General features: G+C 35.6%; 1 protein-coding gene across 7 annotated transcripts in view; it reads right to left on the reverse strand.

The window, feature by feature from the left end:
* Positions 1 to 26,103, reverse strand: part of AP3B1 (adaptor related protein complex 3 subunit beta 1) — a 234,808-nt gene that overhangs the window by 56,871 nt on the left and 151,834 nt on the right. For 5 of the 7 annotated variants that reach the window (XM_081505949.1, XM_081505948.1, XM_081505953.1 and 2 more), the window contains 2 exons: positions 20,417 to 20,489; positions 14,426 to 14,532 (listed from right to left, as the gene is read on the reverse strand). The exons of 1 other annotated variant lie outside the window; for it this stretch is intronic. In XM_081505949.1, the coding sequence (XP_081362075.1) occupies positions 14,426 to 14,532; positions 20,417 to 20,489 (180 nt within the window). The remainder of the gene's footprint in view (positions 1 to 14,425; positions 14,533 to 20,416; positions 20,490 to 26,103) is intronic. One more of the 7 variants, XR_014058467.1, reaches the window with a different exon arrangement.

Consider the following 26,103-nt stretch of genomic DNA (forward strand, 5'->3'; position numbering starts at 1 on the left):
GTTTATAGAGATCACAATTTAATTTGTTCCTTAAAGGATCCTATCTAGAAGTTGGTTTTTTCTAATTCTTATTGTAATTGCATTGTTCTAATCTTGTATTATAAAGGCAGCTGCTTGCCTATCATTTGTACTTTCCTCGTTAATCCTGACTCAGTGAATTAACCTTTAATTACAGCCGTTAAAATTGAAATGAGCCTCTTGTCTGGCTGGGGCTGCCCCCTTTCAGAGCATGATTCTGATGAGAATTTTTAGGGTCAATGAATATGTCCCATGTCATGTCTGATAGCTGCTAAAGATGTGAGGAGGTAAATGTTACCTTAGAAAGATGTGCTTTAAATTTTTAGGAGATCTGCTCTGTTGATGAGTAAATAAAATAAAAATGTTAATTTTAGTTTCTCAGTGCTATATTTTTAGCCAAATTGAGAGCACATAGATATATAAAGAATGGGCTATTGAGATACATTTAGTCAAAGTAAAACAATAACTTATTCTCCATTTCAGTCTTAAATGTTACATGTTATAATAAAAGAAACATGTAAGGAAAGGATCATGATTACTTTTGAGATATGTGCTTCATAAGAATAATTCTCACAATGATGTAATAAACTAACAGGTTAACAATAGTCTTTTAAGCTGACATCAGAGGGAAAGGATTCTATAATAATGCAACTGGAAAACAGGAAAGATTAATTTCATTCAATACACTTTTGATGAATTTCTATTATGGATCGAGCAGTGAGAACAGAAAGGCCAATAAAAAAGGCCCTGTCCTATCTTCCAGGGACCCAGAGTCTAAGTCTTATTAGATTAATATATTTCTAATAAAAAAGATAAGGCACCTTTCCCCTACACTGACACTGATGTTTACTAAAGTCACTTGCTGTCTCCCTCTTAATTTCCCACAGACTTCTAAAGAGCTAGAACTGTGGGACGTTAGAAACAATCTATTACATATTACAGTCTTCTTATTTCACAGATGACAATCTGAATGGAACTCAAAATTTAACGTACCATCTTAAATTTACAAGATAACTTTGGCAAGGCACATACTTAGTGAAGCATGGATGCTAAAATCTTCAGCGAAAATATGGAATAAGTTTCTGAAACTGTGTACTTTTTAAAAAAAACTTACTAGGAAAACTTTCAAACATACACAAAAGCAGACAGAATAACATAAAGAACAAGGTACTCATCACTAACTTTCAAAAAACTATCAATATTTGTCCAATCTTGCTTAATCTTTTGTTCTACTTCAAATGTCAGATGATATAGTAATTTCATCAGTAAACAGTTTGGTTTGTATATCTAACAGATAAAGACTTGTGAAGAAAACTTACAATACTATTACCACACCTAAAACCAAAAAAACACTCCCCTAATTTCATGTAAAATACAGTGTTCACATTTCCTCGACTGTCATATATACATATCTTTTTAGAGTTGGTTTGCTTCAGTCGGGATTCAAACAAGACACACATGTTACATTTTGTTGGTATCTAACCTAAATTATGCATGTTAAAGAACACAGTAAAAATTTGTTTTGTTATCTTTTTTAGCAGAAGTGTATAGCAGACCTTTAGTAATAATTTAGAATTTAGGGGAGATATCCATACATTCAGTAATATGGAACAGCTGCAAATGTAAAGAAATAACCCATATTGATAGGCCTATAAAAGCTGTCTGCAATTATATTCCTGAATGATTTGAATAACAGTGTATCTGATATATTCTAAGATAAGTGGCTTTTACTTTTCTTTGATATTAGGGTCATAGACTGTACTCATCTATTTTTACTCCATGTTCTCCTCTCTCTGGTAATAAATTAATTTCTTAGATTAGTTTGGTGTATGCCTGAAAGCTAAATTCATTTTCTTTTCCTTTGAAGAGAAACAAAGTTTCTCTAAGTATCACAGTAAGATTTTTCATGTTTAGGGAAAGTTTTTCATGTTAAAAGGCTTAATACTATTAAGTAACACTTAATGGAATGGAAAATCAATTTTCCATACCATGCCTTGTCCTATGTTCAGAAAATTTTTGGCAAGCTTTTAAAAGAGGAACAGAAGTAATAGAAGTTAACTTGATTGATACATAATTAAATAATAATTAAAACATGATTGGCCAATGCATAATAATCTAAGATATCTTAAAGTTTAAAAAATATTTTTCACTGTAGATATCACAATTCAACACAAGCAACAAAAATCACAACATGGCAGTTGACAGTAATACAACGTTCAATCAATTTCAAATGTGGAAAACAAAATTGCCAGAAAAGATTAAATCCTTTTTAAATAACTGTACTCTAAAACCTTTTATTTCTGAGTGTAGTACATATAATTGTAATTAATGAAAACTAAAAGCAATAATCTTGGGAAAAAAGTCTCAAGTGAACTGCCTTAGCTCTAAAAATGGAACCCACCACAAGGACAGGAACTACTTACCACAAAGTAACAGGAAGGCCCAGGCCTTCTTTACCATCAGGTCTTTAATCCTTCTGTTTCTTACAAATTTATACACATATTTTCTTTGTTTTGGAGGTAACCTTTTTTTTTTTGTTTTGCCATAATAACTACTGTTAGCAATTGATACAGTGGATTTTTCACAGTGGAGAATTCAAGACTTAAGATTGCCATATATTTGTTTAATGCAAATAAAAAACATTTTTACAATAAAAAACCTACAGCTAAAATTAATAACAATATCTTTTTAAAAAGCAGCTCCTTTTAATAATCTAGGACAGGAAGAGATGATAATAGTCTGTTACTAACTATGAGACCTCTGAATTAGTACAGAAATAAAAAGATAAAGCAGTAATACAGCATACCTTAAAGATTAATTTAAAAATTAAAGCAACTCATATGCAGAAGAGAATTAAATAAAAGAATAAGATGGGACATGGCTGGGCAATGGAAGCACAAAATACTGTCAGACTTTAATTAAAAAATGTTTTCAATTTAAGCAGACCCAGGCCAGTGATTTTTCATTATTTTTACCACAGTTCCATGACTACTGACATTTTCATCAGAACAAATAAAGGATTTTTCCCAAATTTAAAATGACAAAATTACTTTTAATTTTAACTTATAATTTCTTCCTTCTTTAAAGTCAAGGAAATTTTCGATCTGAGCTGGACTTGTCTCTTAGCCTGAGGCTTGATTAAGTTTTTAAAATATAAAAAACATACATTTAAAAAAATACAGTTTTTCCAGTATATCAGAAAACAATCTTTACCACAGACATATTATCATTTGTGTGGGAATGAGACTATGTATTTGTGAAATATCTAGCATATGACTTAGTAAGACTTGTACAAAAACTCTGGAAGCAATCTGTCCTTGTAGACAAACTAGAAGAAAGCCAGCACTCTGGCGGTAGAAGACAGCAGACTGGAAAACAAAATTAAAATGCCCTAGCCCAGTATCAATTTTAAAAAAGTGAAAGCCCTATCTAAGATCCAAGTCCACTTTCGAGAAATAGAGATCAAATTCAGTTACAACTGTCCATCATTATGATGCAATTATCCAAGTAATTCCATATGCTGTTTTAGCAAATTCAGACTGAGAAATTCAGGTTATGATTTGTTTTTTCTTCATAGTGTTTTGAAACTGACAAAGTGACCTTTGTGCCAAAAGTAGGTCCAACAGGTACTCTTGATTTTCCAATTAATTTCCTATAATACAAACTGGCTCAGGATCTCTGGATAGCTGTAACTCAAGTAGTTGCCAATCTCTTGTCAATAGCAGAAGCTGCAGGCCTACTTGCCAGTTATTTTCCTATATTCCTTTCAGAGGAAGTTTCACAGAACTAATGATAAACACGAACTTCAGGTGGTAAACTTGGTTTATGTATTAAAAAAAAAAAAGCCTTTTCCTTTCGTCACTCTGCCTGTTCAAGGGCATTACATACAGGTTTTCTTTTTCTTACTTTCAGCCTGCAAATCCTGGAAGGGGTTGGTTTAGTCCTTAAGTCATGTCTCTTTCTTGCAATCCCACGGACTGCAGTCCACCAGGCTCTTCTGTCCATGGCATTTTCCATGCAAGAGTACAGGAGTGGGTTGCCATTTCCCTCTCCAGGGGATCTTCCTGAACCAGGGACTGAATCTGGGTCTACTGCAGTGCAGGCAGATTCTTTACCGACTGGACCAGCAAGAAGCCCTGAAGGGGTTGGGGGGGGGGCCCTTATTTAAGTAGCTTCATATTGATAAAACAATGCCATCTTTTGGCTGCTCATAGGAAAATTCCATGCTGACTACCCATAATAATATGCACAAACCTCAGGTTAATGCTGCTGCTGCCACCGTCTTTACTGGACATTGTGAGAATCTATTTCTTCATCAAGTGATTTAGTGACGATCCACAGTGTCAATTCAACAAAGTAGAGGTGAACAGCAGTACTCAAAATTATCCATCTACTTTTTGTTAGAGAGGGATAGTAGTTCAGATATTTAAATTCTAAACTGTGCTAAAACTCCCACTAGATTTTAAGCTACTACTGAAATAGGTGGGACTGTGGAGTTTAGCTAATATAAAATAATCGTGTTTATGTATATAGTCAGAGAAATGCTGACAACTTGCATCTGTAGAAATATTCCAAACGGCAAACTATGTTACAAAATGAAAATACTTAGTATTCCGAAGTTACATGATTTTGAGGAAATTTTTCTTTTGTTTTGCTCTTACTCAACTGTAAACTCTCTACAGTCTGGAACACAGCCTTGTACACAACTACATCTTTGGCTCCTCCTCATATTCTGGCCTGAATAAATACTTGTTGAATGAAAAAAACACTTAACTGGCATATGTAGTATGGAATCCAGTCTCATTTAAAGACAGATCTGGACTTTGTTCCAGCTCTTGAGCGGTAGCCTCTAAAGACTTGGCATTTCCAGAGTGATGGAGTGCCTTTATTACTCATGGTGGGCCCCTAGAAAGCTTGGCTAACCAGATAACACAGGATGGAAGCGGACCACACCAGAAAGACCAACCAGAGGATTGTAGAGGGTTCGGGCTCTAGGGCACTGATATCAGACTGACTTGGAGGGGAACACCAGAGAGTGAGTTCAACCATGAGGCAACTAATTCAGTCAACATTGCTTATGTACTAAAGCCTCAATAAAAACCGGATACCTAAGCTTGGTGAGCTACCCTGGTTGGCAGTACTCCTGTATCTACTACCAACTCCAACACAAGGAGGGTAACCCCAAAGCTTTGAGTTTGGGACACAACCAGAATCTCCTCCATACATTTCTTCCTTTGGCTGATGCTAATTTTATCCTATTGTTACTTACAATAAACAGGTGGCACTAGTGATAAAGAACCCACATGCCAATGCAGGAGACATAAGAGACACGGGTTTGACCCTTGGGTTGGGAAGATACCCTGGAGGAGGGCACAGCAACCCACTCCAGTATTTCTGCCTTAAGAATCCCACGTACAGAGGAGACTGGAGGGCTACACTCCATGTGGTTGCAAAGAGTCAGACACGACTGATGCGATTGAGCATGAGCATGCCACAGTAAAACTGTAATCCTAAGTATAGGGTTTTCCTGACTTGTGTGAATTGACCTAGTGAATTATCATACTTGAGGGTAGTTTCAGAAAACCCTTCAACTTGCAGCTGCCTCAGTAGTCTTGGACAAACTTACCAGTCTGGAGGACTCTGCCCTAACATCACGTGCTTAGTCGCTCAGTTGTGTCTGACCCTTCGAGATCCCATGGACTGTAGCCTGCCAGGCTCCTCTGTCCACAGGATTTTCCAGGCAGGAATATTGGAGTGGGTTGCCATTTCCTTCTCCAGGGGATCTTTCTCACCCAGGGATCGAACCAACATCTCTTACATTCTCCTGCTTTGGCAGGCGGATTGCAGATTCTTTACCACTGTGCTACCGGGGAAGCCTGTAACATCAAGTTGGGCTAACTCCAAATAACATATTGCATCAAACTGAGGTTTCTTTTTTGCAACCCTGGTTTCTCTTTCATGGACTGCTCTTGGAATTACTTACTACTCCTTAATATATTACCGCTGTCCTTTATAAAGATTGCTTTTCTTAATGAACCTTCCCACAGCCTCCTAAGTTAAATTCCACTTAGGGACTGTGATCCATGAGGATCAAACTGGTTATATTACAGCAGCTAAGTCAGCGCTTCCTCACTAATGTACCACAAATGGGTCAGAGGTATGAGGTGCTACTGCCTCTGCCATTAACCTCAGAAATGTCAGGTGTTACCCGTGAAAGTGGAGCTCCAGGCCTGGGTACCTCCCATCTCCTGCAGCATCTCTGTTTACTCCAGAGCACAATACAAACATTGTGTCTGTGTTAGTCACTCAGGCGTGTCAGACTCTTTGCTACCCCATAGACTATAGACCGCCAGGCTCCTCTGTCCATGGAATTCTCCAGGCAAGAATACTGGAGTGGGTAACCATTCCCTTCTTCAGGAGATCTTCCCAACAAAGGGATCGAACCCAGGTCTCCTGCACTGCGGACAAATTCTTTATTCTCTGAACCACCTATTATCACTTTTCTATAGGTACGGAGATAAAAGAAAGAAATCATTACTATAATTTTCTCATGATAGTATGTCACCAACATTTTCCAGCATCAGAGACTTGGTTATTCCAACCTCTATGTTATGCTTTAGCTACATTAAACGACTGTTTCTCCAATTTTCCGACATTTCTAATACCCTAGGTGAACAATTCATACTTGTGCTGTGCTCTGCTTAGTTCCTCAGTTGTCCCCAACTCTCGGCGACCCGGTGGACTGTAGCCCACCAATCTCATCTGTCCATGGGGATTCTCCAGGCAAGAATACTGGAGTGGGTTGCTATCCCTCTTCCCAACTCAGGGATCAAACCCAGGTCTCCTGCATCGCGGGCAGATTGTTTACTGCCTGAGCCACCAGGAATAATTCATTTTTATTTCACATTTACTCTTAATATGCAAACTTTATCCCTCCTCTTCTTTTCTCATCCCCTCCAGAGTACTAATATTCTGAGGATTGCTACTACTGAATTTTGGGGGTCTGAAATATAAGAATTAAGAAACTCTTAGCCTAATAATAATATAGTTAAAAAAAAAACTTTACTAGTAATTCACTAAAAATTCAGTTTCTTTACTGATATACACTCAGTTAAGTTCAGTTCAGTCGCTCAGTTATGTCCGACTCTTCGCGACCCCATGGACTGCAGCACGCAAGGCCTCCCAATCTATCACCAACTTCCGGAGCTTACTCAAACTCATGTCCATTGAGTCGGTGATGCCATCTAACCATCTCATCCTCTGTCGTCCCCTTTTCCTCCAACCTTCCATCTTTCCCACCATCGGGTCTTTTCAAATGAGTCAGTTCTTCACATCAGGTGGCCAAAGTATTGGAGTTTCAGCTTCAGCATCTGTCCTTCCAATGAATATTTAGAACTGATTTCCTTCAGGATGGACTGGTTGGATCTCCTTGCAGTCCAAGGGGCTCTCAAGAGTCTTCTCCAACACCACAGTTCAAAATCAATTCTTCAGCGCTCAGCTTTCTTTACAGTCCAACTCTCACATCCATACACGACTACGAAAAAAAATCATAGCTTTGACTAGACGGACCTTTGTTGGCAAAGTAATGTCTCTGCTTTTTAATATGCTGTTTAGGTTGGTCATAACTTTTCTTTCAAAGAGCAAGTGTCTTTTAATTTCATGGCTGCAGTCACCATCTGCAGTGATTTTGGAGCCCCCAAAAATAAAGTCTCTCATTGTTTCCCCGTCTATTTGCCATGAAGTGATGGGGCCAGATGCAGTGATCTTAGTTTTCTTTTTCTGAATGTTGAGTTTTAAGCCAACTTTTTCACTCTCTCCTTTCACTTTCATCAAGAGACTCTTTAGTTCTTCTTCACTTTCTGCCATAAGGGTGGTGTCATCTGCATATCTGAGGTTACTGATGTTTCTCCCAGCAATCTTGTTTCCAGCTTGTGCTTCATCCAGTAGAGCATTTTTCATGATGTACTCTGTATATAAGTTAAATAAACAGAGTGACAATATACAGCCTTGACGTACTCCTTTTCCTATTTCGAACCAGTCTGTTGTTCCATGTCCAGTTCTAACTGTTGCTTCTTGACCTCATACAAATTTCTCAGGAGGCAGATCAGATGGTCCGGTATTCCCATCTCTTTCAGAATTTTCCACAGTTTATTGTGATCCACACAGTCAAAGGCTTTGGCATAGTCAATAAAGCAGAAGTAGATGTTTTTCTGGAACTCTCATGCTTTTTCGATGACATAGTGGATGTTGGCAATTTGATCTCTGGTTCCTCTGTCTTTTCTAAAACCAGCTTGAATATCTGGAAGTTCACGGTTCATGTACTGTTGAAGCCTGGCTTGGAGAATTTTGAGCATTATTTTGCTAGCATGTGAGATGAGTGCAACTGTGCGGTAGTTTAAGCATTCTTTGGCATTGCCTTTCTTTGGGATTGGAATGAAAACTGACCTTTTCCAGTCCTGTGGTCACTGCTAAGTTTTCCAAATTTGCTGGCATATTGAGTGCAGCATTTTCACAACATCATCTTTGAGGATTTGAAATAGCTCAACTGGAATTCCATCACCTCCACTAGCTTTGTTTGTAGTGATGTTTCCTTAGGCCCACTTGACTTCACAGTCCAGGATGTCTGGCTCTAGGTGAGTGATCACACCATCGTGATTATCTGAAATACTCTAGCAAGCACTAAAATGTTCCTTTTTGGCCATCTCTGGGCCAACTACCAATTAGTCTCATGGAAGACTGAAATAAATACTTTGTTTATATACAATCTTTACTAGTTCAGCTGGTAAAGAATCTGCCTGCAATACGGGAAAAGTTGGTTTAATTCTTGGGTGGGGAAGATCTTCTGGAGAAGGGAAAGGCTACCCACTCCAGTATTCTGGCCTGGAGAATTCCATGGACTGGACAGTCCTTGGGGTGGCAAAGAGTTGGACACGACTGAGCGACTTTCACGTTCACTTTAGTGTGAAAAAGGAACTGTTCTTTGGATTTCATTGTAAATATTTTGGTAATTTCTGAAAATGAAACATCCATATTGTACTAAGCACACAAAGAAAATAAAAACTCATTGAAATAAAAATCACCTATGAAACAGAATATGATGACCTACATGGCCTTCTAGAATTAACACCAAAAAAAGATTCCCTTTTCATCATAGGGTGCTGGAATACAACAGCAGGAAGTCAAGAGATACCTGGAGTAACAGGCAGGTTTGGGTTTGGAGTACAAAATGAAGCAGGGCAAAGGCTAACAGAGTTTTGCCAAAAGAATGCACTGGTTATAGCAAATACCTTCTTCCAACAACACAAGAGACGACTTTACACACAGACAACACCAGACGGGCAATACCAAAATAAGATCGATTATATTCTTTGTAGCTGAAGATGGAGATGCTCTATATGGTTAGCAAAAAGAAGACCAGGAGCTGACTGTGGCTCAGATCATGAATTCCTTATTGCAAAATGAAGAAAGTAGGGAAAACCACTAGACCATTCAGGTATGACCTATATCAAATCACAATTATACACTGGAAGTGACAAAGAGATTCAGGGGATTAAATGTGATAGACAGAGTGCCTGAAGAACTTTGGACGGAGGTTCGTGACATTGTACAGGAGGCAGTGATCAAAACCATTCCCAAGAAAAAGAAATGCAAAAAGGCAAAATGGTTGTCTGAGGAGGGCTTACAAATAGCTGAGAAAAGAAGAGAAGCGAAAGGCAAAGAGAAAAGGAACGATATACCCATGTGAATGTGGAGTTCTAAAGAACAGCAAGAAGAAACAAGAAAGCCTTCCTCAGTGATCAATGCAAAGAAATAGAGGAAAACAACAGAATGGGAAAGACTAGAGATCTCTTCAAGAAAATCAAAGATATCAAGGGAACATTTTATACAATGATCGGCATAATAAAAGACAGAAATGGTATGGACCTAACAGAAGCAGAAGATATTAAGAAAATGTGGCAAGAATACACAGAAGTTCTATACAAAAAAAGATCTTAATGACCTAGATGAAAGTGAAAGAGGAGAGTGAAAAAGTTGGCTTAAAACTCAACATTCAAAAAACTAAGATCATGGCTTCTAGTCCCATCACTTCATGGCAAATAGATGGGGAAATAATGGAAACAGTGAGAGACTTTATTTTCTTGGCCTCCAAAATCACTCCAGATGGTGACTGCAGCCATGAAATTCAAAGACGCTTGCTCCTTGGAAGGAAAGCTATGACCAACCTAAATAGCATATTAAAAGCAGAGACATTACTTTGCTGACAAAGGTCCATCTAGTCAAGGCTATGGTTTTTCCAGTAGTCAAGTATGCATGTGAGAGTTGGAGTATAAAGAAAGCTGAGCACCAAAGAATTGATACTTTTGAACTGTGGTGTTGGAGAAGACTCTTGAGAGTCCCTTTGACTGCAGGGAGAATCAAACCAGTCCATCCTAAAGGAAATCAGTCCTGAATATTCATTGGGAGGACTGATGCTGAAGCTGAAACTCTAATACTCTGGCCACCTGATGTGAAGAACTGACTCATTTGAAAAGACCCTGATGGTGGGAAAGATTGAAGGTGGAAGGAGAAGGGGACGACAGAGGATGAGATGGTTGGATGGCATCACTGACTCGATGGACGTGAATTTGAGCAAGCTTTGGAAGTTGGTGACGGACAGGGAAGCCTGGCGTGCTGCAGTCTGTGGGGTCGCAAGAGTCAGACACGACTGAGTTGCTGAACTAAACTGATGAAACAGAAGTCACCATGTAAGCTAAAAAATGCTTCATCCATTTATTTTCACAAACACTCAAATCATCCCAGTATAATTAATTTCTTTGGTTCAAAATTCCACAAATTCACAGAATGTTAGAGTTAAAAGGAAACATGGAGATCTACTTTGCTTTTATTTTAGAGGTGAGAAAACCAAATTACTTGCTTAATATAATTACTGATGTTGATTCAGAAAGACAGACATTAGGTGTCAATAAAATGGCGTCCTAGTCATTCATATACATGTTTACCATGCCTATTACAAAATGACTGCTTTTTGGGTAATATATAAATATTATTCCTTGCCTAGAGAAACTCTGGAAAATACTACATACAACAGCATTTTCTTCTTTCATTCTCTTTACATTTAAAAAATAGTGTGAGTATACAATTTTATAAAGTTGAGGTAAAATACATAATATTTTATACGGTTTCATCACTTAATTTTATACTACTTTTTTATCTCATTCAAAAATTTAACAAAACCATCTTTATTAAGACTACATAACATTCTTTAATTTGACTCTGCCATACTTGACACAACCATCATTGTCCTATCACTAGGCACTGTGGTTATAAATAACCGTGCACATAAATCTTTGTATTTCTAATTATTTCCTTAGAAGAAAAACCTAGACATAAGATTACTGGGTTTCCCCTGTGGCTCGTTAAAGAATCCATCTGCAATGCACGAGACCTGGGTTCAATCTCTGGGTCAGGAAGATCCCCTGGAAAAGGGAATGGCTACCCACTCCAGTATTCTTGCCCGAAGAATTCCACAGAGAGAGGAGCTGGTTGGCTACAGTCCATGAGATTGCAAAGAGTCGGACACAACTGAGTGACTAACACTTTCACAAGATTACTGTGTCAAACAGTATGCATATTTTGATGATTCTATACATAGATGCCCAAACTGCCATTCAGAATGATGGTTTAGACCGACATCAGTGGAGAAGTATACAATGCCTGTTTCACTGCATCCCTCATCTGTTTTCTGGATGAATCCCAGGGAAGATTCATCCAATAAAGATTATACCATGTTCCTTACAACTTTCACCTGTCTTGTTGGACATTTATAACGTGAAAGCCTGTTTAAAAATCACCTGGTCCTAGAACATTTTTCATATCAGTACAAAGTAGTCTTATGGGGGCGGGGGGGGGAGCCCCACTGCAAGATTTTAAAATATTCAATTTTCCAGGAATAACTACCTGAAATATCATTCAATGTTTTGGAAAATCATATTACATCATAACCCATGGTATTTGGGTTGCTAATACAATCATATAGTTTATTAGTTTGCATTTAGAGTTGCCGGCATTATTTCACTACTTCACTACATTTCCAATGTAGTCATGGTCAAACATTTATCAATCATTGTACTATTTATTAGAAGGTACTTTTTTCTTTCTATTGAATTCGGGTAACATATTGATTTTTAAATTAAGAATGTACTCATCCATGAATTTTATTTTAGGATTCAAGGGACCCTTACATTTGTTGAGGTCCCATACCATTATTGGGGTTTTTAATTTTTGAGGACTAGTCTTTGAGTATTTCCTTTGATGTCTTTAGTCTATTTCTTTCTGAATTTGTACACTTAATGAGAAAACTTACGCTTTGGTTGATTCAGCTTTCTAAAGCACTGTTTCGAGGGCTGAACGTGAGATCAGGAGCCATGATATTCTGCATCAGAACACTCAATTTATTTCCATAGGTTCTACTTCTCAAGGCTCTACTTTTCTCTTTGTTTAAAGTTCTACTGGTTCCTTTATTGGCTTGTTGCTGGTGAATTTCTGACTGCCATTCTTGTTACAATTACTTGTTTGACCATTTTGTTAGCTCTTGGGGATGAAGGCTATGATCCTGCTTCACTAGGTAGTTGTGCTTTTTTTTTTGGCATACTCTTTGGATAGAGTGCTTTTCTTTTCCTTTGAAGAGACCATCTCAATAAATATTTTCTTTAGTATAAAAAGATGAGTCCTTCAATTACTTTGTGGTAAGTGAAAATTTACTACAAGCTTTTCTAATCTCAACTGCTTTCTTCTTACAGCTAATAAAGTGTGAGTCTACTCAGGGTCCATTATCACGTATTATACCACTTCCAAAAATATTAGCTAATATTTATTGAGTGATGACAATGTGTCAGTCACTGTTCTAAAAGCTTCACATTTATTATCTCATTAATCTGGCAAGAACCTGTGAAGTAGATATTATCTTCATAGGAAACTTAGGTGCAGAGAAGCTACTTACCAATTTGCCCAAGGTCACATAGCTAGTAAGTGGCAAAGCAGGGATTTGCTTTTTGGTCATCTGATATCAAACCCAAGTTATTCATCTACCACCTTATTGCCTCCCAAGTTTTTAGGGTCCTCCCTTCTCCTCAAAAACTTAACTGTGCTTCACTATAGATTTTTTGATGACCACTTTCTCTTTACAGCCTACTACAAATGCTTAATAAATATTTATTACTTAAATGAAATAATTATCCACTTTCCCCTCATCTCTTCTAATGTGTCTTGTCCTTTTAGCAACAAGGACAAACTAAAGTCCCAAATACCACTCTACTCATTTCTGAGTGAAAAGAGATAATCATGTTCTACAACTACTAAACTGAAAAACAACATGATACGCTTAAGAGTTTTCGCCTGTATTTTCTGAGTTGACCAACACTAAAGGGAAATGCATGGAGCTCTTTTGAGTGTTTCACTGCATAGCCCTGATATCACATTTGCTTTGAAGAGGAGATTTGTTGGTAGCACTGTACAAGAATTAAGTACTTTTCTCTCTTATCTCTGGCAGAAGCAGTTTTATGTTTCCTGGCAGCTCAGATCACCAATCATGTACCCTGCGAGCTCTGGCAACCACTGATAGAGGAGATCCATTCAAGCTAACCGTGAGCCCATCGGAACTTCTCTGCTGTTGCTTAGTCTGTCTGATTTCCAACAACAAATTAAGGGGAGGTCAAGCATATCAACAGATTATACATCTTGGGCAGCATGCCCGATTTAGAGTGAAAGGTTAGTGGATATAACATGCTAACACAGAAAAAGTTATTGTAGTTTCAGATATTGTGACAGGCTGATGGCTTTGGCATTATTTTGAGATAGGTAAGCCTCTTGCCTCACTGAAAGTCAGTCTCCACAAATAATATTAAAGAATTTTCTTAGGGATATTAAGGCATGTACATATATAATGCAAATAGATAAAAAGATAATGTAAAAAGAAATACAATCTTGAGTTTTTAAATAAAAACAGGCAGTTTTAGTAGCCTATGGTAAAAGAATAGTGTGGTAGGCATAGAATGATGATGAGAATGGGAGTCTCTTCATGTAGAAAACAATTCTTCAAGACAGAATCTATGTATATAAACTAATTCAATGTGGCAAAGAACTTTCGTAAGTTAGAGATACATAACAGTACCAGAGAAAAATGTACATATGGTAACTAAGTGTGGATAACAAGGAGAAATTGAGACAACAATGGTTTGGATAGAGCTAATTAAAAATATATTTATAAAATTAAAAGGTCAAATTTGAAATAGATTTGTTAAGAGGAAGAACTGTTTGAGGCTAAGCATGTAATTATTTGTATTTTAATAAAAAAAGATGCAATGGCATCATTTAAAAACTGAGCTAATATATTTTGAAAATTACTTACGCTAATGACTGATGAAGTAGCTGACAAGTTTAAACCTTCAAGATCAGCTATCAGGCTTGGAGAAAGAGCTGGGGTGGGAAGTGCAACTGGAGTGGACACCGGGTTGACTGTAAGTAAAGGGCCAAATTAGCACATGTGCATGAAAATTTAATTCATATTACTAAAAGCAACATTTTTATTTTGCTGGTAAATCTAATTAAATTACTTTGATTAATAAGTCTATGACAATTCTATTTAACATCTTGATTTAGTCAAGCTATTATCAAGTCATGGCAGTTATTAGCCTTAGCTTTCAAAACATAATGACAAATCCTATAACAAAATAAGAATATAAATACCTTGAGTAATACTTTTTGAAAATTTTAATCTCCTAACATTATCACTAACATTAATCACCCAGTAACTTAACTAAAAGAAAAAGGTAAAGAAACGTTTTTTCAGACTCATGTAATAGCTCTCAAGAGAGTTTTCCAGTTGGGTTATAAGCCTTAAAAGAGTGTTTATTAAATCTTTTCTCTATTTTATTCTCCACTGTAATAATTATAAGGGGCCCAGACTACCTAATTCACTTCTAATTATACTTTGTCAGCAAAAGCTATGAGCTAGATAGAAATATTTGATTCTATCAATAAAAAAATTTGAAAATCTTTTGTAAACACAAATTTGATCATATCACTGTCATGCTTAAGACTCTTCAAAGATTTACAATTGTCTACAAAAATAAAGTCCAACTCCTTAATTAAATGTGCAGCAAGGTCTTCTATGATCTAGCTCTGCACCGTCTAATAGAACTTTCTGAGATGATGGAAATGTTCTGTAACTGTAATGGCCAACATGACGGTCATTAGCCTGTATACCAATTGCACTCCTGAAATGTGGCTAGTGTGATCAAAGAACTGCATTTTAAAATTTAATTAAATTTAAATAGCTACCTGTGGCCAGTGGCCACCATCCTGGGCAGGTCTAGCTTAGGTTCAATTTCATCAGTCTCTCCTGTGTTTTAGCTCTACCAAGTAAGTTCCCAAGATCTTGTTTCATGTCTTTGAACCTTGTATATTCTATTCCCTTTGCCTAAAGTTACTTCTCTGCCTTGTTCGCCTTGCAATCAGCATCCCTTAAGATACCGCTGAGAGGGAAGTCACAACTAGACTCACTTAAACACAGTTTCTGTGTGTCTTCTTTGTTCTACAGGTATACTTGGATACACTTCTACAACTATACTTCTCTTGTAATACAAATTTGTGTCTTTACATGTTTTCATTTCTCCTGGTCTGTGTGAGTGGACTTTGACACATTAATTTTCAGTACTTAGTCACTGTTCAACTGTTTGTTGAATGAAATAAATTCATATGTGGAAAAAGTTTTAGCTTCCAACAAATTCTCACTCTACAACAATACTATAAAGAAAGTAACATTTACTTTATGTGGCATCACATTTCAAGCATCTTTTTCTCACTTTAGTCTCACAACATCTTGTAAGTTAGGCAGGACAAATATTAATTCATAAAATTATCAATAAGCATTTTTTGAACAATGGAGCAAGTAAGAGACAGAGAAGTTCAAGATATGGTCCCTGTATTCAAGAAATTTAAAACCCAACTGAGAAAAAAAGATATACGTGCTTGAAGACAAAAAAAAAGTTAACAATACAGTCCACAAATGATATTGCCAAAAGAAGAAAAGTTTCAAAAAGAAAATCTGAAAATCTCAACATGCCCAAGAGAAAAAGCAGCATGGAAGATGGGTGGAGGAGGGAATGGAGCCCCTCAGCTGCTCCCCTGTACACTTAAAGGAGTGTGCTCTTAGTGTGAAGCACTGCTACAATATCTCCACGCTTCCTTAGACATATGTCAAAAACCACTAACAATTAACAAGTGCCATAAGGAATTGTAAAAAAAAAAGGATCAATGGGGATAGAATGGTAAGAGAAGGCTTGGTGAGTAGGCAGGAATGAAGTCCAGTTTTAAATTAAGGGTAGAATTCAAATTAAGAGTAAAGGAAGAAGCTGGTTAGTTACTGAATGAGATGATGTAAACAAAGGCTACGAGGTGGGAATGTAAACCTAAGGGGATTGGATTTATCCTATAAATCAAAGAGAACTATTAAAAATCTACCAGAAAGAGGAGTAGTAAGATATATAGTACTGCATAATAATTAGTCAGAGGCTAGTGTAAGAAACAGATTGAAGAAATGTAAAGAGCACTCAGGTTGGCGGTAAGGAGGAATTTACGATAGTTTAGGCACGATATGATGAGGACTGAAGTAAGATAATGGCATGAATAGGCAGAAGGGGCATTTATATAAAGACATTGTAGAATGAAGCATACGGAGATTAAAACTTGCAAGATCATAAAACAAGTGAATGGAAGAACCACTGTAGGACTAGAAATTGGTTCTTCTAATTTGAATCAAAATGTGTTGCCTTTCCATCCAAATGTAACTTTTCCGGTGGGCTCAAAGGGCATGTTTGTCCATTTGTTCGTCTATCCATCCAATCTAAAATATTAGATGACCATGTAAAAATAAAAAAACTGAGTATGAAAAATAGCCTCTGATTTTAATTACAGCTTGGCTCAAGACAGAGAAGACAATTCACACCACAGGGGTAAGCTTGACTCTTACAGGAAAAAATATAAGCTTTTAGTATCATTTCAGAAGACTGTGGTTCTGGCATTAAAGAAATGATTACACATCTGTTTACAGGTCTGGCAAGATGGAAGCTGGCACTGAAAGTTTATCCTAAATAGGATTCTATAGGCAGCTGACTATGGTGAATTAATGAGTAAGAAACAAAACAACTCTATAGCTTTTTTTTTAAAGGTATACAAATTAAAATGAGATACCATTTCCACCTATCAAACCGGCAAAGGCGATTTTTAAATACAAAACCGAGCATTGGTAAACCAGGGTAAAAGGAATTTGGCACTCTCATAATACTACTGTGTAAGTTGGTGGAAGGCAATTTTAGAATTCTTCATAGCTTTTGTCCTGGTAATTCTATTCCTGGGAATTTATCTTAAGGATATAGTCATGGAGTCAATGCAATAACATACTTATAAAGATGCATATAGCTTCACTGATTAAGACAGCAAGAAATGGAAACAACAGTTAATGAAATAATAAGTTTTATCTCCAACAATAGTAAACTTACAGTATAAAGGATAATCCTGCAGTCTTAAAAGTTGTTAAGGAATATTTATGGTAAAGAAAGAAATGTGAATGATAAAGAGAGAAAGAGGCAAATAATAAAACAGAATCTCAAATCTCCAACTTGGAGGAAAAAGGATTTGCCTATGAAAAGATGCTGAACTGATTTGTCAGAATGCTAACCCATTTTCTTTTCAAAACTTTCTACAAAACACTTTCTTTACTAAAGTATATTTGATAGACAATTGTTCTTCTGATCAAAGTTATGCTTCAAAATCTCCAGTAAAACTTTTAATATATAAAAATTTTTAAATGAATAATTACTGGGTATTAAAAACAAACAGAAATATATCCTAGGTTGAGTTAAATGTAAGTTGGGATGAAATTTCCCTTAAAAAAAACCCTACATTTAAGTTCTTAAAACTCAGTATTTAAGAAAATCTTTGTTTCTATATACTTTTTAAAACACTTTAAAAACAAATAATAAAAATTGTATCATTTTATAGGTTTCTCTTTTCTCCTCGCTGCTGCTGCTGCTGCTAAGTCGCTTCAGTCGTGTCCGACTCTGTGCGACCCCACAGACGGCAGCCCACCAGGCTCCCCCGTCCTGGGATTCTCCAGACAAGAACACTGTAGTGGGTTGCCATTTCCTTCTCCAATGCATGAAAGTGAAAAGTGAAAGTGAAGTCGCTCAGTCGTGTCCGACTCTTCTCGACACCATGGACTGCAGCCTACCAGGCTCCTCTGTCCATGGGATTCTCCAGGCAAGAGTACTGGAGTGGGTTGCCATTGCCTTTTCTCCTTAGCTACTAGAAAATCCAGAGTCAAATATAAGGAAAAAAGGAATGAGTACACTCTAGTACCCTGTAACATTGACTCTTAATTCCTTTTTAAAGGTCTGACTGTTGTTCTTTTACAATTTAAAACTTAAACCTTAACACATAAATGTAAAACATTCATTGTCACAGAGAGATACAAAATAAGTTGCTTTTTTTCCCCTCTCCTCTGTCCCTAGGTCAGTCTTACTGTTAAGTATATCTTCTGTAGCCTTCCAGAAATATACAATGTATAATCATATTTGTATTTGTCTGTAGGATACAGTTCTTCTTTTACTTCTTTTTTTACAGAGGAGTCATACTCTACATGTATCTTTTTGAACTTATAATGTTTCATATATATAATAACATAAACTAGCATATTAAAAAGGTACCTCACTTTTCTTAATGGTTATATCACACTACTGTAGACATTTCATCTATTTTCAGAACTGGGCTGTAAAAATAATGCTGCAGTGAAATTTCTATATACCTTTGCACATTTTATTAATTCAACAAATAGTTAGTGGGTTCCCACTATCTCCCAGGTGTTGTTCTAGGTGCTAGGAATAACAGTGAGCAAGACAGACAATAAACAATACAAATATTTAAGATAATTTTGGATAGTGAAAAATGGCATGAAGACCATCAAGAATGATTCATTAAGTATGTAAGAGAAGGTGATCTTTAAGCTGAGATCTGAAAGATAAACAACAGCTTGCCATCAGAAGATCAGGAAGAAGTGTTCTTAGCAGGGTAATCAGTAAAAGGCCCTTGGCAGGAAGGAGCCTGGCATATTTCAGAAATGCAGAGGAACAGTATGGATAAGAGGCAGGTAGGAGTCTGAGCACTAAAGCAATATGGACACTAAGTGTAAAATTAAGCCATTAAGTTAAAGAGTCTGAAACAAGGATGGAATAAGAATTTGATTTTGTTGGTTTATCTACAGGATAAATTCCTAGAGAAGAACTGCTAGGTCAAAAGGTGTGTGGAATTTAATACCTTGACAGATATTGCTCAAATGACCTCAAAAAACTACACTTATTTATATGTCTATGAAAAACATATGTATGGTATCTGCTTCTCCAAACCTTAACAATAATGGTTGTTGCTTTAAAAATCTTAGCCAAGCGGTAAGAAATGATGTAAACTTTAAAATCTTTGCCAATAAGCGAGAAATTATGCAAATTTGGTTCCAATTTTATTTTTAGTTTCTCTGTTTTTCAGTATTATATACTTTAATTTCTCTACAGTAAAGATTTGTCATGACTATTAGAAACAGGCAAGGTAAACAACATATATAGAACAGTTTTATGACAATATGACATAAATGCATAACTCACATCTGGCACAGGAAAACTATACTGCAAAATGACAGCAGTTTAATGTTCAAAATCTCACTTATTGTTATTCTTCCTCTAGTGCAAAATCTACCTACCCACAAAGTTAGTTCTACTGTCTTTCTCACAATTCAGGAGACTTTAAAGGAAGATGAATACATATCTTTGTAAAGGATTCTAACTTCTTAGAAGTAAATTTGGTGCACAAAGATTTTTTGCAGTTAAAATATTGATAGATATAAATTTTACTGTATTTCAAAAGGTTTGTGCTTATTTCTGTTCACACCCCAAGTGTGGCAAGTAGAAAACAGTGATGTCCTTTACATTTCCAATTACATCCCTAATTCCCTATATCCTTAACTTAGATTTCTTGACCCCCATAGTCAACATTTAACAATGTAGAAGTTGTGAGATATGGATAATTATTCACTAAAACCACAGAGCTTAAAGTGAATTTGATGCATTTTATTTGACCAATTATACTTATTTAGGTGATACAAAACTACCTGATATACAGAACAGATGGGAAAAAATGCTAATAGAAATAATTTTTGATATTTTCTTGTCTATTTATATCTATAAATCTTTTGTAATAGATGTTATTTTGAGACATGTAAATGAAAGGTACTATAAAAATGAAAAATACTACTGCTAAGCACAGATGAAAAGATTTAAATTTCAATACTTACAATCATCTAGATCTAGAAGCGAAACATCTTTGGTAAGAGGATTTCTATCTTGCTTTGTTTTTTTTCCTTTCTCCTATAAAATAATAAATATTTTATTTATTGCATATTCTATCTTAAAAATCTATGACATAGTCTTTAACATTCAAAACAAACATTTTTTTCCCCTTTGCTTAGTCTTCCAGAAAAAAATCAAATTAAGTTTCTATATGGTTATGTGAAATGCTTTTTTGAATCAAAATTATTTCAGTTAGTGCATGATATTTCTTCTTCACTTTGCAAACTTTTAAAATATTTTTTACTTAGAGATTATAAAGGACCTTAAGAAGGAAACTTAAAAGCAAATAATTTTTTATGTTCTGACAACTTTTTGCTAACATAAAAATCTAACGTGACTCTTTGGTAGAAAGTGTACAAATATTCTCAAAAATAATTTTAAAACAAGTTGATTTAAGAAAAAGAAATGCTTAAACAATACATGCTTAGCTCTGATATTGTCAATGGGTGTGTGATAGCTCAGCCTTTTTGAGAGGTAGTCTATAATAGGCATTTGTACTAGAAACTTTACATTTCAACATTGGTTTGGATCAGACTTCTTTTGCCAAAGATATTCATTAAAAACCATAAATATTTTCAGGCTCTTGCTCTTTAGGATTGAAAAGAATTAATTTACTTTCTTTTCTATTTTCCTTTGGGGAGGGTAAGTATTCCAATATTTCTATACATAATTAGGGCTTCTCCCACCTCAAATGGGCTTATTCAGTCTACTATATTTTTGAAATGTGGATACCCACAGATTAGGTTCCTAAGCCTCAAGGTAGTCACAGTTTGTTTAGAGATTCAGAAAAGATGTGTAACTGTGAAAAAAAAAAAAAAGGCACAGTACTGAGTAGTAGTATAAACAATAAAGACCAACAAGGATTAGGGTGTTAAACAGATTTATTTGGGCCATGGTTACCTAATTTTATACTTTTTTTTCATGAAACCTTCACATGTTGAAGGCCAAAACTTAAGCTTTTGACAAAATGTTGTTGTTATATGTATAGAATTTTTAATAGATTCTGTGCTAAGCAATGGAAGTAACACAACCAAGACAAAGTCTAGTACCTGCCTTCAGATAACTTATAATCCACCAGAGGAGTTTATACCTTATTGCTAATGTAAATAACTACAAATATTTTTGAAGTAGTCCTTTAACTACAGAAAGGTATCACTAAAGCAAAAGGTACTTTACTGACATTTAAAGTCTGTATAGTGTTAGAGCTCTTACAGCAGTGAACATACATGAACAAGAGCAATATATCACATAACATATCTGGTAACATTTTAAAACGATTTAAATCCTGCTCTTTTTCCCCCTTCTGCCAATACTCAGAAAAATTATTTTCAAGGATCACAAAATAATACACATTAAAATACTAGCTAGAAACATCAGCATTGATTTTCTTCAAAATATTTATTTCTGCCACTGAAAACTCCAAATCATCTAGGTGGGTTTTAATTTTCATTCGTTATTTAAAGACAAAACAAGCAATATGTCTCCTCTCCACACCTGAAATAAATAACAATTTCTAGGACTGGAGAAAGAAAAATATAAGAAATGTTAGTTTTGAAGCTGAAATGTGAAAGTTGCAGGTAACAAAAACACATTCAGAATGAATATGCCATCTCAACAAGAATAACATTCCTGTGAAGAAAGAACATAAAACAAAAAGCTTATCTCCATGTGACTTTATCAAAATGCCATGCTGAGCACAACGGGTGTAGCTTCCTATAACCTACAATGGTGCATGACTGTCTTTATGGAACTGTAACCTCCCCACCTGAAAAATTAGAAACCTATCAAATCAAGACAAAGTTAAATCTGGAGGCAGGTCTATATACCTTATTTTCTACTTCACAGCTAAGAGTGTGTAACAATATCTATTAAACACACATCAGGTCACATATAACACAGGACAGAACTGCATATGGAATTGGCATAATCTCTTATTAGAAGCCTAAAAGAAAAAGAAAAAAAGGCTCTCAAAAGGACAGAATTTCATTGACTTTCTGAGTACAGCAAATAACTGGTGACTGAAATACAACATTAGCAAAAGATAACGGTCATTTCTACTGAATTGAAAAAGCCTTGCATTCGGAATCAAGGCTGTAAAAAGCATCGTGATGCGTTTGGCATTCTCATTTTAAAAAATCCATAGTAAGTTCAAAACATTTTCATACTTAAAGGATCTACTTTAAAAATAAAAATCTGAATCCTAAACAAAGAAGTTAAGAGCCCCATTCCATCAAACATTTCTCCATTTGCAATTCATCTTGGTAATAGAGACAGAACCTGGGTAAATGCATATAGGACTTGAGGCAGGAGATTTTTCTTGCTCAATGCATAATTCATGTGCTCCGCCTGCAAAGTGTGTAAAATGAGAATTTCACACCGCAGCATGAGCCATGGAGCTGCAGAGAAAAGGCAGACGAAATCATATTTTACTGTGTGAATTTTATTTCTTACCCTCCCAATATTTATACAAAACCATCATTGACAAACCAAACACACTGACAGATCACCCACTGTTTCCATTGTGTTAGTACTTGAGAAGAGATCAGGCAGAAAGATAGACAATTTGTTTTTGTATATTTTTTTAAATAGAGGATTAGGTTTTTAACAGCTGAGTGATTGTATTAGACTTTTATAAGGACAACAGTAACTGATCTTAAAATCTCACTACACAAATACCTAGTTATCAATTCATCATCCTCAAATTTCCATTTGTTTCTATGGTATTCGATTATACACCTCAACACATCAACATTTTCAAAACGAAATACAAAGTCATAGGGTTAAGAAACTGATTTCTCTTTAACATATTTCATTTCAAATAATAAATAAAAGATCCTGGAAATACTTACTAAGCTCCAAATAATACAAACAAAAAAATGTAATAATATACCTTGTAAGGATTTTTAAAAATCTATTACGTATGTTTATCTTCATGCTGATCAAAAAAAAAAAAAGGAAACAAAAAGAAGATCTAACACAATAAGCATCAAATATGCTTCCTAACAGGAAACCATTATAAAAGGTTTGAAATTTAAAACTATAAAACAGGATAAATGGTAATGTAAAGTTTGTCAAACCCACACTATGCTTTGGAAGCAACAAAGATTCAAGGCTTATTTCTAGCCTCACAGGGCAAGGTATCTACACGAAATATTTTCAGTTAGAATTACCAACCAAAGACAATTTAATGATTTTCTTGCCTTCAAGTCATCTAACAAATCTGATTTTAAAAATCTGAGGCTCACGTTTGCACTTTGCTTTAAAACAAAATTACACTGCCAGAAAATTGAGACTTCTGTATAAGTTAAAAAGAAGTCTAAACTGTTAAACAAATCTTCCCTATTAGATTATACCTACTTCAATAAGAAATATTGCTTAATGGCATTCACTTTGATTTAAAGATCTCAATTGAAGTGAAATGCTATTTCTGTTCTGGAAAACTTAAAATACGAACTAAATTGGAAAAGACATAAATTGAAAGAGGCAAGCCTTTGAATTGTCAGAGTAAAACCTAATATTCTACAATCTTCAGAGAAGTTATGTAATTGCAACAATCATAAATACTTGGAAAAACACAAGTAAACCTGTTTCCTATTCACAGATAGGACAGAACACTAATTAGAAAATAGTTCCTTTCATTCTTATCCACAATCTATTCATACCACATCCCATATTTACTTTATACCCAAGAATCTTTCACATGGTAGATCTTTTATTGAGGTATGTCTCAGTATTTACTGACATCTGAACACTAGTCATAAGACACTGTCCAGTCCAAAGAGCACAAAAAGATTTAATTAGCTTCTTTGCACCTCTCAAAAAGAGACTAACAAAGCTTTGTGAGATCTCTACAAATGTGATAAAGACCACTGACAAGAGCATCTTAAACACTGCTAGGATAGAGAGATGATGTTATTTTCCTTAAAGCTAGTAAACATATTAACCTTAATTTTGATTCAAATATGGAAATGCTCTTAGTATTAAATGCTATTAGGTGCAAATACATTAAATATATCTACTTTCCATTGATAGATTATTATGCTTAATATAAAGTAAATGTAATTAAAATACTATTAATATTTTTAAGGAAATGCATACAATTATTCACAATAAATTACCATTATGACTTAAAATTTTTATTTTAATCACAGCTTATTTGAATATTCAGCAGGTGGTGCATAGACACTGAGGATATAATCAAAACTACTGCATCACAGTTCAGGTGTGAATAGTGGGACAAACAAGGTGATGGCAGAAATAACTATAGAAAGTGGGAATGCTATAACTTATTGTGTGTGTTAGTCACTCAGTCGTGTCTGACTCTTTGAGACCCCATGGACTGTAGCCCGCCAGGCTCCTCTGTCCACGGGATTTCCCAGACAAGAATACTGGAGTGGGTTGCTATCTCCTAACTTATTGGCTGATAATAAAAACACTGAAGTCATGCTCAGTGAAGAAAAAAAAACCTTGGGAAACCCTGGCAACTTAAAAAATATATTTTAAATAAAATTTTTACCATCTGTTCAACACATAATTTTAACTACAAGCAGAATATAACTTAATTATATCAGTAAAACATGGGATAAAGTGATATAAATGTGAATGTCTTCCTAATTTAATATGGCCTGTATTACTAATTTTTTTCTCCATTCTTCTGTGTAAAAAAAAAAAAAATGTTTCCTAAACACCATGTGAAATATGTGAAAGTACCGAAAATACAGAACTATTAAAACTAATTTTGTTATAGGTATTATACAAACTCCAGGAGATAGTAAAGGACAGAGGAGCCTGGTGAGCTACAGGCCGTGAGGTCACTAAGAGTTACACATGACTTAGCAGCTGAACACAAATTATTTCATAAAAGGATTAGACTCAAATTAAAATGTTTATTACATTTAGTTCAGAAAAAAAAATCTACAAATAAAAATATGCTTGCCCATTAAAATAACTGTAACTGAAGAGAAAGATAATTTTCTTTGGTTATTACTGACAGTATCTGACTTCAGTTGAGGCCATTTCCCAATCAGTAAGAGAAACAAACCAACTGACACCAGCAGTTTTGAGTTTTATGGATATGCAGGGGTACAGAGCCGAACGATAAACACTTCAGCAACAGACACAATTTAACAGTAGTTCTCACCTACTGTTCTACACCATTCTCACCTGACTGTCCCTACACCATTCATGTGAGTAAAACCGTCTAGTCATTAATATCCTTCATTCCTTGCAGTCACTCTCAACTAGAAGTGAGGACCTACCCTTGATACAAGGCCACTTTCTTCCTCAGCTCCTATTTTCTGTAATAAGGGAAATGATACGAAAAGAAGATCAAAGGCATAGAAATGGAAAAGCACACTGTATGTCACGAGAGCCATGAACAGTCCATTGCGATTAGAACACAAGAGGGGTTAAGACTGGAAAGGTGGGTTTGGACCTTTGAGCTTGAGGAGGTCACTGAACTCAAAGACAATGGGGTATCATTATAGGTGACTTTGACAGTAATCTGACAGCTGGCTGGAAGGACTGGCATTGGGGAGCTGTCTGAGGATGACAAAGGCAGTGGTGTATGGGCGATACAAGGAAGAGATGACCTGTAATGGTGATGTAGGGAAAGAAGAAACAGGTATGAGAA

This window comes from Giraffa tippelskirchi, chromosome 7, assembly GCF_054371585.1.
Source record: "Giraffa tippelskirchi isolate mGirTip1 chromosome 7, T2T-mGirTip1v1.2.pri, whole genome shotgun sequence".
NCBI lineage: Eukaryota > Metazoa > Chordata > Mammalia > Artiodactyla > Giraffidae > Giraffa > Giraffa tippelskirchi.